This window comes from Phytophthora cinnamomi, assembly GCF_018691715.1.
Source record: "Phytophthora cinnamomi strain GKB4 chromosome Unknown Contig62, whole genome shotgun sequence".
NCBI lineage: Eukaryota > Oomycota > Peronosporomycetes > Peronosporales > Peronosporaceae > Phytophthora > Phytophthora cinnamomi.
The window spans coordinates 786,402-800,604 of NW_027150995.1; the positions used below are offsets into that span (position 1 = coordinate 786,402).

Consider the following 14,203-nt stretch of genomic DNA (forward strand, 5'->3'; position numbering starts at 1 on the left):
AATTTGCAAGTTGCCCGAACGCACTGTTCAGCGTCGGCCTTGATCCCGTAACATCTTGTGAATGTTTGAGATGTACTCTGGCCCAATTCCACAGCACCCACCAACAACTTCAGCTCCAAGCTCAACCCACTGCGAAACGAAGTCCGTGTATCGTTCCACTGCCAGATCCGTACGCATGGCTTGTGGCTCGCTAGACTCTGCAAGGGCCCAGTCGTCCGGAATGATCGTTAGTCGGTTGGCGTAAGCGCCCAAACGCACCCCACGGCCGAATAGACTTTCTCGTGTGGGCTCATCGTTGTGCAGCTCTGTGAGCGCCTTGCAAATGGCTTCAGGTTGTGAGCAATTGAAGAGGATCGCCTGCAGCTCTGCACCAGCCACTGCCGTGGTAAAGTTTAGCAGTTCCTGTGCTGCATCACACACTTTCTCTCCGCTTCGAATACGACCTTGACTGTTGAGCGTGAACGAAACCATAACTGGCGCAGGTCCTCCGTCGTCTCCACTCCAGGTTTGCTGCACCCCGAGCAGCGCCATCTTGGCCTCCTGAACCGACGACAGCGTCTCAGCCAAATAGCAGTCCACGAAAGGCTTCAACGCTTTCGCGATCATCGCACAGAGTCTCACTCCCTCGTCGTGCTCTGGCACTTTGTCAGCTCTGTAGCTCTCCAGCAGCGGAGGCAGCGACCCGCAGATCTTCGGCTTCTGCCTCGTCGAGTGCGTTGACACCTCCGTCCATTGATCGCAGGCTTCTCGCGCCACGCGACCAGCCACGGCCGTCAGCCGAACGATCTCCTCGTCACTGAAGCCCACGCCGGGCGTCACTCCGTAGTTGTTGCACGTGATGCAGTCGGCGCCAGCAGACAGGAAGGAAGTGTGAACCTCCCGCAGCAGCGCGTGGTGCTGCTCGTGTACGAGCGCCGTGGCGGACCAAATGCGTCGGTCGTCGGGCAGGCCACGCGCGAACAGCTCCTCGCCGGTGCCCCCATCCAGCAGCGTCACGCGCGCCGTCCTCGTCGACGTCATGGCTCGCGGTGCTGCGCTTGAGACTCGCCGCCACATTTACCCCACTGTTGAATTCCTGAAATTTTCGCTTGTCAAAGCGAAATTTTCAGAATAGGGAGTACGCTCAAAAGTGCGATCCGGAGTGAACCCATTCCCGAAATTAACTCGGCCAGTCATTCAAACAGGCGGACACAAGATCTCGCCATATATCTTTCTGGATCTGGAAGAAACTGTTTTGCATACTTCCGCCGATATACAAGTTTGTGCGCTGTGAGTTAAGTTTTGGGTAGTACATTTGGTCCCCGCCCTTGTGAACTTCAACTGTGCAAGCTACGTTCGCCGCGGGCGGGCAGGCCGTCATGATCGGGAGAGGCATCGATCGGCGACTTGGGCTGCTGGCAGCTAGCTACCTCCTAGCTATCTCCAAGCACGACCTACGGCGAAAGGATCTCGGCGATGCGGTGCAGGTACTCGGGCGGGATGCGGCAGCAGCCGCCGACGATGCTGGCGTCGTCGTCGATCCAGCGCATGGCGAACTTGCTGTAGATCTCCATGTCCATCACGGGCTGCAGTGTGCCGGGCACAAGCGACTCCTCCATGGCGCCGGCCTTGGACGTCGGTGAGATGTGGTCACCGTAGCCGCCGATTCGGAGCTCGTGCTTCTTCAGCGCGTCCATCAGCTCCGGGGTCTCTTTGAGCAACGTGATCGCCTTGGCGATGTCTTCTGGCTGCGAGCAGTTGAACAAGATGCCACACAACAGGCTGTCTTTGCCGCGAGTCTTGCCAGGCAGCAGCTCGATGTGGCGCGTGCAGAACTCAATCAGACTTTGCACGCTCTTGACCACGTCCTCGCCGCTGCGTAGCTGGCCGGTGCTGTTCAGCGCAAAAGACACCATCACGGGCTTTTGCAGCGGCTGCACACCCTCAAATGCCAGCTTTGCCTCCTCGAGCGACGACATGGTCTCGGCCACAAACACGTCGACGGACGGGAGCAGCGCCTCTCCGATCAGCAAGTACGTGTCCAGTCCCTGTTGGCGGTCTATGGTGCGGTCCGACCGAAGACTGTGCATGAGTGGAGGCAGCGACCCGCAGATCGTGACGCGGTCCTTGCGGTTGCTTCTGGCTCGTGCATTCATCGCCAGCTCGCCAGCCAGTTGCGTGTACTCTCGAGTCTCATCGGGGGTGAAGCCCACCCCCGGCGTCACGTAGTAGTTGTTGGTGACGATCATGGTAGCGCCAGCTTTGAGGAAGTCCTCGTGGGCCTTCACCACCATGTGATGGTGAGCCGGTGTCACCAACGCACTGGCCGCCAGCATGTTGCGGTCGTTCGGCAGACCCCGACGGAACAACTCGTGCATGATCCCGCCAGCAATAATGTCAATCTTCTTCGTCTCCATCGCAGCTCGTTCTTCTTGCCTTGCTGCCGATTCGCAACTGACTAAGCTCGTTCGCTGCCTCGACATCAAAAGGCAGCCACTACATCTGCGCCACTGCGTCTGCGACCTGGCACAGGAAGAAAGCGCCCAACAACTTGTTGGTGTTGGCAGCAAGACGTTGAAGTGGTTTAACATCTTGTCATTGGTCAAAACGAGCCCTGTATTTCGACGAATCGCCGTTGCGTATCTAATTCGAAGGTCAGAACTGAAGCTGCGCTGACGCTGAGAAGGACCATGGCGGACGAGCTGGCGGAGATGACGTGGCTGGGCGTGGCCTGCGCGGCGGCGGGCGCCGTGGTGGTGCCGCTGCTGCTGCACCGCATCTTCTTCTACAAGAAGGCGGCGCTCGAGAGCTCGGCGGGCAGCAGCTCGCTCGACGAGTACATGACCAAGGTGAGCGCCAATCGAGGGTACCTATCGGCTGCTGGTGCATTGACTGGAGCGATCGTTGCACGCCGTAGCACGGGATGAGCGAGCTGGACGCCAAGTTCCAAGTGGCTGTGGACTTTATCGCAGCTCGGGGCAACAACAAGCTGACGAACGAGCAGGTAGCGCAAGAGAGGGCGATAGTGGCGATGGCGACTACTGACACGGAGTTTGTGTGTGTTGGTGCTTCAGAAATTGACGCTCTACGCGTTCTACAAGCAGGCGCACTTCGGCTCTTGCAGTGTGGACAAGCCCTCGGCAGTGGACATGGTCGGATCTGCCAAGTGGTGCGTGGGTGAAGTGTTGCAATGGGTTGGCGCGTAGAGCGGTGCTAACTGTTTAACGCAGGGAGAGCTGGAAGGCGCTGGGCGACTTGAGCCAGGACATGGCCAAGCAGCAGTACGTGGAGTGGGTGCAGGACCTGTTTGAGGAGTTCGACGTGCGTGGTCCCAAGCGATGGCGCTCGTCGTCGAACTCGTCGTCGTCGACGGCTAAGAGTGAGGCCGTGTCGCTGGACAATTCAGTGTCGATGGCTGGAGCAGTTAGTATGCCGAAGGTGGACATGTAAGTGCTGATGTTTTGCATTGGTAATAACGTTCTAGGGGTATTTGGCTCTAAATGTCGGTTGCTGGAAACTTGCTAGGTCGACGGAGGAGTGGAAGGTGAAAGATGACGTTTTTCACTACGCGAGCACGGGGGATGTCGACAAGCTCGTGGCTGCGTTGGACCAGGGCGAAGACATCAATGCGCAGGTGAGTAATACCGCAACCAATCCGCCCATTACACGGTCAAAAGTAGCGGAGACTAACGTGTGCTAATGCCGTGGGTCCAGGACCCCGAAGGCCGAACAATGCTGCACTGGGCTGTTGACCGTGACCAGACCACAGTGGTGGAGGAACTGCTGCGACGTAAGGCGTCCCCGAACGTTCAGGTATGCAACGATGAAGAGTAAGCATGAATGCGGAAGCAGTGTCTGACAGGAGAGCTTGGTTCTTGCATTGGGTGAGCAGGATGCTGACGGCATGACCCCGTTGCACTACGCGGCGAGTTGCGAGCACGAGGACATGGCCCAACTGCTGGTAAGATTGTTTAGTTGACAGTACCGCCATCTCGTTCTTAGAAGGCCTACTCACGTGGTTTTCGCTTCAGGTCAAGCACGGTGCGCTGGTGGATATCGAAGACCTCGACGGTGACACACCGCTCATGACTGCCTCCAGCAAAGCACTTCAGTCGATCATGGCGGATGGTTCAACCAGCGACCCTCAGTAGGATGGAGACGCTGCAAGCCACACGGTTGCTAAGGCAACCGTAGAAAACAGGTAGGTGTCATCATGTCAATGGGTTAAGATGGAAGGAACGGGGTGTTGAAGCGGATTTTTTGCGGTTGGAGTGTCGTCGGTATTTCTTGTATTTCACCTCTCTGGTCAGCGTCCCAAGTGCGGTGCTGCGTGGCGCCTGAGTCTTGTCGGGGAGTTGAGTGCTCTTTCGCGCTGATGAGTCCTCAAATGCTGTTCCGTATTTTTCCGACAGGAGCGGAGTTTGAGATGACCACAATCATCGGGATTACAGCGCCCTGCGTGGTCTACGCAGGGCGCAGCGTAGTGGAGCAAGAGGTGGCGTAAGCTGAGTAAACTGCTCCGTTGATGTCTGTCCTACGCATGAAAATGGAGGCAATGAAGAGGTAATGAGTTTGTCTCAATCCAGTCCTGGCTGGGTTCACTTGGTGGTGGTATTCACATGCAAACAAGTCGTAACTCGTCGGCCATCCTATGCTGTTGTCTCCCTACGGCGCCGCTCGCCTTCCTAAATAAACTGGTCGAAGGGGGCGTCGTGGTCGTCGAGCTTCTCGGCGTACTTGATCAGATCCACGTGGTGCTTCACCGGCACGTTGCGTGGCGAGATCATCGTCAGCTCCTCCATAGCTCGTGCGAACGACACCTCGCGCGCCTGCTTGCACGACTGTAGTGCGGATCGGCTCTTCGCGATGCCGTCGTCCGTGAGCACTGGGGTGACGTTCTGTGCACACACCGTCGCGGGCGAATCGCTGCTGTCCGAGTACGCGAACTCGACGGTCTTCCCTACGGCGATCTCCTGACGCACTTCTGCCTGCTCTTCATTGAGGTTGAAAGGGATGACCAGGGGCATCTTGTGCGGCTTCGTCAACGGGTTGGGGCCGGCCACAGCGCCGCTGCGCGTGACCTTGCTGGCCGACCTGGCGTCCATGCACAAGTCGTGCGGGATGATGAATCCGTGCGAGCCCTGGATGTCAATGACCGTACCGCAGTGGAGCACGTCCAGCTTGTTGCTGACTTCGGCGGAGCTGTTGCGACGCGCGGGGGTCTCGACGCCCGTCGCGTTGATGGCCGACTCGAGGGCTCCAATGCTGTCCTCGCTCTCTCGTCGGCTGGGCTTCTCCTGCAGCGAGGACGGGAAGGGCGCCGACACGCTGACGATGGCGGGCGACGCGATGTTGAGCGCCATGGCGGACACGTCGTCCTCGGGCGTCTGCTGCTGCTGCTCCTGCTGCTGCTGGGCGGGGGCCACGTGGGGAAGCGTGGCCATCTCGGCGCCGCACTTGTCCATCTCCTTGTCCAGGAAGTCCTGGTACGACTGCGCCGTCTGGGGCAGCTTGAACTCCTGCACGGCGCTGGCGACGCTGAGCGCGACCATGAAGAGGCCGGCGCCCGTCATCCAGAGCTGGAAGCGGCCGAGGCTCGTGACGGCCAGCGCCAGCAGCGCCAGCATGAGCAGGCCCGTGACGGCGGGGCGCAGCGCCGCGTGCGCGGAGAGGCCCGAGGCCTTCTCGGCCGCGTGGCTGGACACGGTGCGCATGGCGTTCACGCCCGAGCGCAGGATCTTGGCGGACGCTTGTCGGGGCTTGGCCATGGTCGCACGAATCGGGATCTGTCTGTCGGAGGGCTGAGCTGGGTGCTCACGCGCTCGCTATTTATACGGACGGCACAATCAACACGTGTAAGGAAGGGATGCGACGGTGCGGGCCGGGGCGGAGAATAACCTGGCGGGGAGGGGAGGCCAGTTAACGTACGTTGAGGAGTGCTGGTACTGCGAGCACGGCTGATCCGCGTGGGGTGGGTGGAGGGGGGCCTATCGCTCTCGGCTCCTTCTCCTTCTCGTTCTTGACGAGGAAAACTCCGCAATACTGCCCACAACGCTGGCTGCGGGTGGTCGAGGAACGAACATCCGTACAGATACTACTATGGTTTTTTTTAACAAAACTGCAGGTATGGTTTAAAGAGGTTATCGGTTGGGTACAGGATATGCGGTATTGTAGCTCTGTGTTTTATCTGCGCTAGTGTATCCAAACTGATTGTATGCCCTACTATATTTGGAAGGTATTGTTTGTTGAGGTGTTCAAAAGCTGGTTGCACCTGTACTGGTGAAAGTAAAGATCAGGCGTCTGCTGAGCTTATGGCCCGGCTTGAAGTACCAGCTGGAATTAGTTTGCTGCGAGGTCATGGCTCTCGCAGGCTCTCGCGGGGCGTCATGATCACCGAGTGATGATCGGGAATGGTGGATAAAATTTGGCGCTGTATGCGAAGCGCAGCGCGCCGTTCGAGCCCCGAACTTTCGGGCTGCAGGCACGGTGATGAAATCATCCCGATGATCCGCCCCTGAGAATATCCAACGCCTCGTCAAGCGTGACGCCGGTACCAACGCGACCTGAGTCCGGCGCGGCCTCGACAGCCCAAGGGGACCCCCGCGGTACATCCTGATTCAAATCGCCGTCCGGCAAACGGAACCTGGCTGGCGTTCAAGCATGTGTGCCGGATCTGCTGCTGGGCTGTACAGCGCCCTTCCGCGCCAGCTGGGCGTACGCTTCTCCAGCTCGCTGGCGAAATAACTGGCGCTGAACAGCCTGCTCGGCACTGCAGAGGCTGCAGCGAAATCCTCCTCGAGACGCTGCGACGGCGGCGCCATCCGCAGAGGCCCGTAAACACGGGAGTCAACACGGACTTCGCATGCGCTGCCTTCGGTACATGTATCCGCAGGCGCTGGTCTCAGTGTCGTCAATTGCACCACCCCTCATCCCGCATAGTTGCCTTTTTATGCTGTAAGATGGGGTGATCGTCATTCTGACCACGAGTCGATCACCTGCCGTGACCAAGATGCCTAGGGAAGTACCAAACGCTGCAACTCCACGTGCACACACATGGCACGAGAACTAAATCACGTAGTTGAAGCTGCAGCATGTCCGCGGGCGAGTTGTCGTTGGTGTCGATCATAGACCGAGTGAAAAAAATCTTTCGGAGGCCTTGAAATGGTCGAGGGGCCGCGCCGCTTCACGACGCATTGGGGTCTCTCCAAGCAACAGCAGCAGTAGGGCAGACACCCAACAGCGTAGATCGAGGCCATGTTCATCTTCCTGAGCAAGAAGATCGCCATCCCCAACAATGTCAAGCTGCGGTGCGCGTCGTGGAACTCGGAGCAGGGCTGGATCGCGTGCGGCGGCCAGCAAGGCCTGCTCAAGGTGCTGCGGCTCGAGTCGGCCGCGCAGACGGACGGCAAAGGCCCGCGCGGCATCGCGGCCGCCAGCAACCTCACCATGAACCAGTCGCTCGAGGGCCACAACGGCGCCGTGGTGTGCGCCACGTGGAACGCCAACTTCAAGAAGCTCACCACGAGCGACGAGAACGGGCTCATCATTGTGTGGGTGTTGCACCGCGGCATGTGGTACGAAGAGATGATCAACAACCGCAACAAGAGCGTGGTGCGCGATATGAAGTGGACCACCGACGGCCAGAAGATCTGCATCGCCTACGAGGACGGCGCCGTCATCGTGGGCTCGGTCGATGGCAACCGCCTTTGGGGCAAGGAGATGAAGACGCAGCTAGCCTTCGTCGAGTGGTCGCCCGACGGCAAGTCGCTGCTGTTCGTGACCAAGGACGGCGAGGTGGCGGTGCACGATGCCATGGGCAACAAAGTGAGCAACTTGACGTTGTATGCTGTGGAGTCGCGCGGTGGCGGCAACGACTACAAGATCATTGGTGTGCACTGGTATGATGGCATCGAGGGTCACATCAGCCAGGAGGCGCCCACATTGGCCATTGCGTTCCGCGATGGCAAAGTGCAGATTACTCGGGGCAGGTTTGATGAGAACGCAGTGCTTATCGACACTGGGATGGAATTGACCCAGGTAAGGTGGAACAACGATGGCAGTGTCATCGCTCTGGCGGGCACACAGCTCGACAATTCAGCGTCGAAGAGTGACGCGCCTAAAGAATTCAATGTCGTCCAGTTCTACGACCCGTTTGGGCGTCATTTGCGTTCACTTCGCGTCCCAGGGAGCCGCATCGAAGCACTGGCATGGGAAGGAACGGGTCTCCGTATTTGCCTGGCCGTGGACTCGCATATCTACTTCGCCAACATTCGCCCAGCGTACAAGTGGGGATTCTACGCGAACACGCTCGTCTACACGTACAACCGGGCAGACCAAATCGAAAACTGCGTTGTTTTTTGGGATACCAAGTCCGATGAACGATGCACGAAGTACATTCGTGGGCTGCTATCGATCAAAGCTGCGGGGGATAACTGCGTGCTAGTGACCAAAATTTACAACGAAGATATGGGCACAGGCGAGGTCAACGGGCAGCTCGTGGATGATGAACAGGGTGTGTTCAAGGAGATCCAGTACCAGCTGATCCTTTGTGACACGATCGGCTCTCCTATCGAGTCCAAGATCATCGACTTCGAGCCGCTTTTCGTTGCCATGACCTCGCGGCACATCGTGGCAGCGTCGACTGATGCGATCTACGTCTGGCAGTACAAGAATTCCAGCGCCAAGCTGACCGGTTTAGTTTCGGGCAATGGATCGCAAAATCAAGATGCGATGGATGTCAGCACGATTTCGCAGCTATTGCAGCGAGGAGGTGGTCGTGAGAAAGCCTTTTACATCGATGAGACGCAGGGCAACGATGTCGAACACTTCCGTTACGTTGCTCGTCAACTAGAGGATCCAATCTGCGCGATATGCTCCTCGGAGAGTTGGATTTTCGCAGCTCGATCCAGCGGGTTGATCCACTGCTTCACGCTACCCCACATTTCGTTGGAGATGAAGTATATCGTCAACTGCCGACCGCAATTTCTAGCGCTCAACTGCAATTCGACCTTGCTAAGCGTCATTGATATCAACGGGATGCTCACTGTCATGGAAGTTGCGGCTGCAGGAAGTCTAAACACTACGCAGGGGAAGATGCTAAACTTTGAGAAGAAGGACGCATGGGATGTAGTGTGGGCTGAAGACAACCCGGAGCTGTTCGTGATGATGGAAAAGGCCCGGATGTATGTGTACCGCGGCTTGGAGCCTGAGGAACCGGTGTCATCGTCTGGGTATCTCTGTTACTACAAGGATCTCCAAGTGAAGGCTGCACTACTGGACGAAATTCTTGCGAATCCAGAGCAACCCGACAAGAACATGGTGATCGAGTTTCAAACTCGATCATTGCGTGATGCCAAGGCGCTGCTAGACAACGTGGGGCTCGCCGAAGCGTGTGAATACATCCAAGACCACCCGCATCCGCGACTTTGGTCCCTCCTAGCAGAAGCTGCACTGGACCAGTTGGATTTCGGGATGGCTGAGCGAGGTTTCGTCAAGTGTGGAGACTATAGCGGCATTCAGTACGTCAAGCGCTTGCAGTTGTTGAACGATCGTGTCAAACAGAAAGCCGAAGTCGCTGCTTACTTTCAAAACTTCGATGAAGCAGAGGCGTTGTACCGCAAAATTGATCGCAAGGATTTGGCCATTGACCTGCGTCAAAGGCTAGGAGACTGGTTCCGCGTTGTGCAGCTTGTCCAGTCGGGTGGAGGAAATGACGACTTGCTCACCCTTGCGTGGAATATGATCGGCGAATACTTTTTGGACCGCCACAAATGGGAGAAAGCAATCAAGTACTACGCCCAGGCTAAGAACACCAATGCATTGGTGCAATGTTACTACGCACTGGGAGACTTCAATCAGCTAGAAGCCCTCGTGAATGACATCCCTGAAAGTTCTCCTCTGCTGAAGGAAATGGCTATCAAGTTCACGCGAGCGGGTCTTTGCCAGTCTGCTGTGGAGACATACGTGCGAATGGGCGACGTGAAGTCTGCTATCGATTCTTGCGTTCTTCTGAACGAGTGGGAACGAGCTGTTGGCCTCGCCGAACAGTATAATTTCCCTCAGATTGAAAATGTGTTGACCAAGTACGCAAATCACCTCATGATGAACGGGAAGATTTTGCAGGCCATTGAGCTATACCGCCGGGCAAACAAAAGTACCGAGGCAGCGAAGTTGCTGGCAAAGCTCGCCAAAGAGGTGGGAAAGAATCCCCTGCGTGCCAAGAAGCTGCACGTACTAGCTGCCTTTGAAGTGGAGCGGATGCGGAAGAAGATGCTTGACGTATCCAATTTGACCTCGATGAAAGGCACGACGGCAGCTCAAGTGACTGCGCAGACGCTCGAAAGTCTTGTGCAGCATGATGCGGCGACGGGTGAGGATCGATCTTTGGACAATCCTTGGCGAGGCGCTGAAGCCTATCATCTGTACCTTCTCGCTCATCGCCAGCTATACACAGGCCGCATCGAACGAGCCTTGCGTACCTGCCTCAAGTTATCGGCGTACGAGGATATTCTCGAAGAGCGCGAGATCTACTCACTCATCGCGCTCACCGCATTTTACACCAAGCACTACGAGCAATGCTCCAAGGCTTTCGTCAAGCTCGAGACACTTCCCGGTCTCGACGAGAAAGAGCTGCAGGCGATGAGCGAGCTAGCCCTCAAGATTTTCACGACCACGCGCACCGAGCACCAAGACCCCACCATGCGTCCTCAGGAGTGCCCCAACTGCCGCATCCAAATCAAAGAATGGGATGCACGCTGCGGCAATTGCAGTCGTCCGTTCCCCACGTGCATGATGACGGGAATGTCAATCCAATCTCAGAGCACGAAGACGTGCAAGGCCTGCCGTCACGTGTGCATCGAAACCGAGGTTCGGGACCAGAAGAACTGCCCCCTGTGCCACTCACCGTACTCATTCTCGTAGTTAGTATCTACTAAGTACTCTGCTCCCTTCAGCGAGCATGTTGGCTCGCTGGGAGGATCCAAGTACTGTTGAGTAGGCAAGTACAGCGATTGAATTCATGTTCACCCACTTTGCAGTACTATTCGTACGCGCCGAACAAAGTTTGGCCGTTGGTTAGTTGTCTGAAACGACCCGTCGAGTCATCTCCATTTTGAAGCAGCTAGGAGGACGAATCGACTATGAAGGCAAGTACGGTGTGCGGTGTTCGCTCTTGAAGATGACAACTGACCTGGTCGCCGTTGCCATTGCAGAAGCCAGCATCTACTGAGAAGAGTGTTGACAAGAAAGGTGAAAAAGAGAAGGATGAAGCTGAAGCGGAGGATGATGCTGAAGAAGAGGAGGAGGGTGAAGAGGAGGAGGAAGATGATGAGAGCGACGAGGAGGTTGAGGAAGACACAGGACTGACAGAAAACCAAAACCGATTACTGTACTTGGTCTCGCTGTATTCAAAGCCCGCTATCCGGGCTTCCGACAAGGAAGAGTGGATCCGCAGACCTGCGCTGCTGGTACTGTTGTATGAAGCGATCGTGTCGAAGGCTCTTGACTACGACTACGCACCATCGTCTGAGCTGGTTGAAAATAAGCGCAAGTACTTCAATATTTCGCAGGAAGGGAAGTCCGATCTAGACTTCTTACGCGAGGAGGATCTGGTGAATGGACTAAAGCTGTCGTCCAAAAGCTACCAGCCAGTGACCTGCTTTCAGATTTCCGAAAAGGGTCTCGAGATTGTGGCGAAAATCAGCAAGACAGACAAATTAGCAGTTAACGATATGGCGTATGCACCAGGAACCCTGCACTTATTGCGTGTGGAATGGGATGGAGAGGAATATTGGTTGGTAGATGATGAAAGCGGATATCGACGACTCTCGTCTGTGACCGAAACAGAGGATGTATCATACGTCTCCAGTGCATATATTCCGCAATGCCTACGGTTTGGTGGGCGACCGACGCTTAGCAATGCACATCGTGCACACGAATGTGGAGTAAGTGACTCCAGCATCCGAGATCAGCTTGACGAAATCATCACGCTTAATTCGGTGTCACTTATTGTCGCCGAGTACATTCCTTTCGGCTCCAACCAGGTCGTACAATTGAATTGCAACCTAGGATCTACCGAGCGCGTGCAGGGTGGCTTTTTCACCGCAATCGTCGATGACAATGCAAGTGGCACCCAAATCTCAGTTGACCCTGGACTCACTTCTATCAACATTTTGGATTACACGATGACGAACCACGTGAACTTCGAGGCAGACATCCACTTTCCCGAGCCCCCTGGAGTTGTGCAGGTGGAAACCTTTGGTTGTTCACTTACAGCTGCAGGATCTTGCTTGTACGGAATGCAAGTCGAAGCTATCATGGATCGTATCAAAGACAATATTTCGCTTGATCATCTTTCTAGACTGCTGGTGGATGTACACATGGACTCTTCCAAGATTGTCGACAGCGTTCTCTCAGCTTACCAACGCGCGCTATTGGGGCTCATATTCTCGAACCAAGCAGCTAGTCGCAACAAGATTAACCTCATCATCGCAAACGAAATCACACCACATTTGACAGCGGAGGAGTACATGGATAAAGGAGAGTACGAAAATGAGTTGAAGCAGGTTATCGGTGATACGCGAGCTGCTTTTGACATCAGCGAGCACGATACACTTGTCTTTGGAGCGTACGGCTTGCTAATTGCCGGTCCTAACAGCAGACACCACGAACCGCTTCTCTGCAGCTATCTCCAGTACGAATCCATGAATCTTTTCACACAAAACTTCTTTGCGAGAATGTTCATCATCGTCGATGACATGGCACAGGTGCGTAAGCTTGTCGAAACTGCCGAGAAAGATCCAAATCGTTTGCGAGAAATTCGGAATAGGCTTGCGGTGCTATCCAAGGAGGTCATTATGATGGAAGAAACGCTAAGCTACTTGAAGGAATCGCTGGACGAGGCTATCGTACCAGCGGAGCCACCAGAGCAGGCAGGGCGGAGTCTTTATGAGCGCCTGCAACTTGGAATCCTAAGCAACCAGCTCAAGCGGCGAGTAAAAGATCTGCACAAGAACATGGGCGGAGCTCGCCATGAGCTGGCGGTGTTGAACGAGATGGCAAATATCGTCTCGAGCGAAAAGGATTTCCAGCAGAACGAGGCGATCCGTATGCACACGCGAACCCTGTGTGAGCTTCACGAGGTGAATGAGCGGTCAGCGTCGACGTTACTGATTATGAAAATGATGCTGAGTGGTCTGCTGGCGTTCAACATCCTGGACCGAGTCACCGGGGACTGGACTGTGACCGACACCGACTGGATAAAAAGCTTTGTGGAAGTCATGATCTACAACAACCCAGGGCTGTGGTTCTTTTTCAGCCTTCTCGCCTGGGTAATTGTTGGCGGTGGCATGCTGTACTTGCTGCGATATCTCAGCTTCAAGTCGCAGGGCGTCGTGTCGATCAAAGTTGAACGGAAAGCACCTATACAGCTCAAAAATCTCACCAACTACTTGCGGAGCAAGATTCTCGACGTAAGTATCATTGCCATAGACGAAAAAGGTATGGTGTTGACGAGGGCTGACGTTCATGCGTGGCTGCAAACTAGAACGAGACGCACCACTATGAAGGAGGCATTCGCGTGGCCAAAGTTGTCTGGAAGGAGAAGGACAAAAAGGACTGGGGCGGCACGGTCCCTACGATCGAGGTGCTCAGCGTAGTGTTGCAATTACTGTGCAATTCTTATTCTAAACTGCTGCTGATGCTTTTTTTTTGCAGCTGGAGTACGACGAGGAGAACGCGTTCATGCTGCGAATGGCAATATCGTACAAAAAGCGCCAAGCCGCAAAGGCTCTCGCGTTCAACGCCGACGAGCTGTACACGCGCTTGATGCAAGAGCTCGACAAGGCGCGCATCTTCGTGGACGCCGACAGCAGCGCTGCAACAAAAGCGTCCAGCTCAGCGGGCGCCGCCCTGCCACCGTCCAAGACGCCGAGCCAGAAGGAGGAGACCACCTCGCCTCCCTCCGCGCCCAGTTAGCAAACCTAGGAAATCAATTCATCCATCCCTTCTCGGCCAGCTTGAAGCGCGTAGAGCCAATGAAAAACGAGGAAAGTTCCCGGGATGGCAAACTTGATATGGAATGTCAGAACTGATATGGGCTCTGGAAAAGGTCTGCCCCGAAAAGTCAAATTTCTGAATGGTATTTTTTTTCGCGCACTCCGATAGAAACTCTGTTCGATAAAAAATGACATTTGGAAATTCTGAATTCTGGATGGTACCCATTTTC

General features: G+C 55.6%; 6 protein-coding genes across 6 annotated transcripts; 3 read left to right on the forward strand and 3 right to left on the reverse strand.

Moving 5' to 3' along the window:
* Positions 1–27: 27 nt before the first annotated feature.
* Positions 28–1,020, reverse strand: IUM83_06943 (homocysteine s-methyltransferase; the record flags this gene model as incomplete). Its single annotated transcript, XM_067931190.1, has 1 exon — positions 28–1,020. The coding sequence occupies one exon, from the start codon at positions 1,018–1,020 to the stop codon at positions 28–30; it is 993 nt and encodes a 330-aa protein (XP_067787222.1).
* Positions 1,021–1,433: 413 nt separating this feature from the next.
* IUM83_06944 (homocysteine s-methyltransferase) lies at positions 1,434–2,396 on the reverse strand (the record flags this gene model as incomplete). The annotated part of the gene is made up of 1 exon (XM_067931191.1): positions 1,434–2,396. The coding sequence occupies one exon, from the start codon at positions 2,394–2,396 to the stop codon at positions 1,434–1,436; it is 963 nt and encodes a 320-aa protein (XP_067787225.1).
* Positions 2,397–2,669: 273 nt separating this feature from the next.
* IUM83_06945 (putative acyl-CoA-binding domain-containing protein) lies at positions 2,670–4,130 on the forward strand (the record flags this gene model as incomplete). The annotated part of the gene is made up of 8 exons (XM_067931192.1): positions 2,670–2,828; positions 2,897–2,983; positions 3,054–3,148; positions 3,210–3,425; positions 3,505–3,613; positions 3,694–3,792; positions 3,872–3,940; positions 4,011–4,130. The coding sequence occupies 8 exons, from the start codon at positions 2,670–2,672 to the stop codon at positions 4,128–4,130; spliced, it is 954 nt and encodes a 317-aa protein (XP_067787224.1).
* Positions 4,131–4,664: 534 nt separating this feature from the next.
* IUM83_06946 (uncharacterized protein) lies at positions 4,665–6,800 on the reverse strand (the record flags this gene model as incomplete). Its single annotated transcript, XM_067931193.1, has 3 exons — positions 4,665–5,804; positions 5,908–5,936; positions 6,698–6,800. 3 exons carry the CDS (start codon positions 6,798–6,800, stop codon positions 4,665–4,667), a joined length of 1,272 nt encoding a protein of 423 aa, XP_067787227.1.
* Positions 6,801–7,233: 433 nt separating this feature from the next.
* On the forward strand, positions 7,234–8,090 carry IUM83_06947 (WD repeat protein 35; the record flags this gene model as incomplete). The annotated part of the gene is made up of 2 exons (XM_067931194.1): positions 7,234–8,021; positions 8,078–8,090. The coding sequence occupies 2 exons, from the start codon at positions 7,234–7,236 to the stop codon at positions 8,088–8,090; spliced, it is 801 nt and encodes a 266-aa protein (XP_067787226.1).
* Positions 8,091–11,183: 3,093 nt separating this feature from the next.
* Positions 11,184–13,953, forward strand: IUM83_06948 (WD repeat protein 35; the record flags this gene model as incomplete). The annotated part of the gene is made up of 3 exons (XM_067931195.1): positions 11,184–13,448; positions 13,523–13,621; positions 13,693–13,953. The coding sequence occupies 3 exons, from the start codon at positions 11,184–11,186 to the stop codon at positions 13,951–13,953; spliced, it is 2,625 nt and encodes an 874-aa protein (XP_067787309.1).
* Positions 13,954–14,203: the final 250 nt, after the last annotated feature.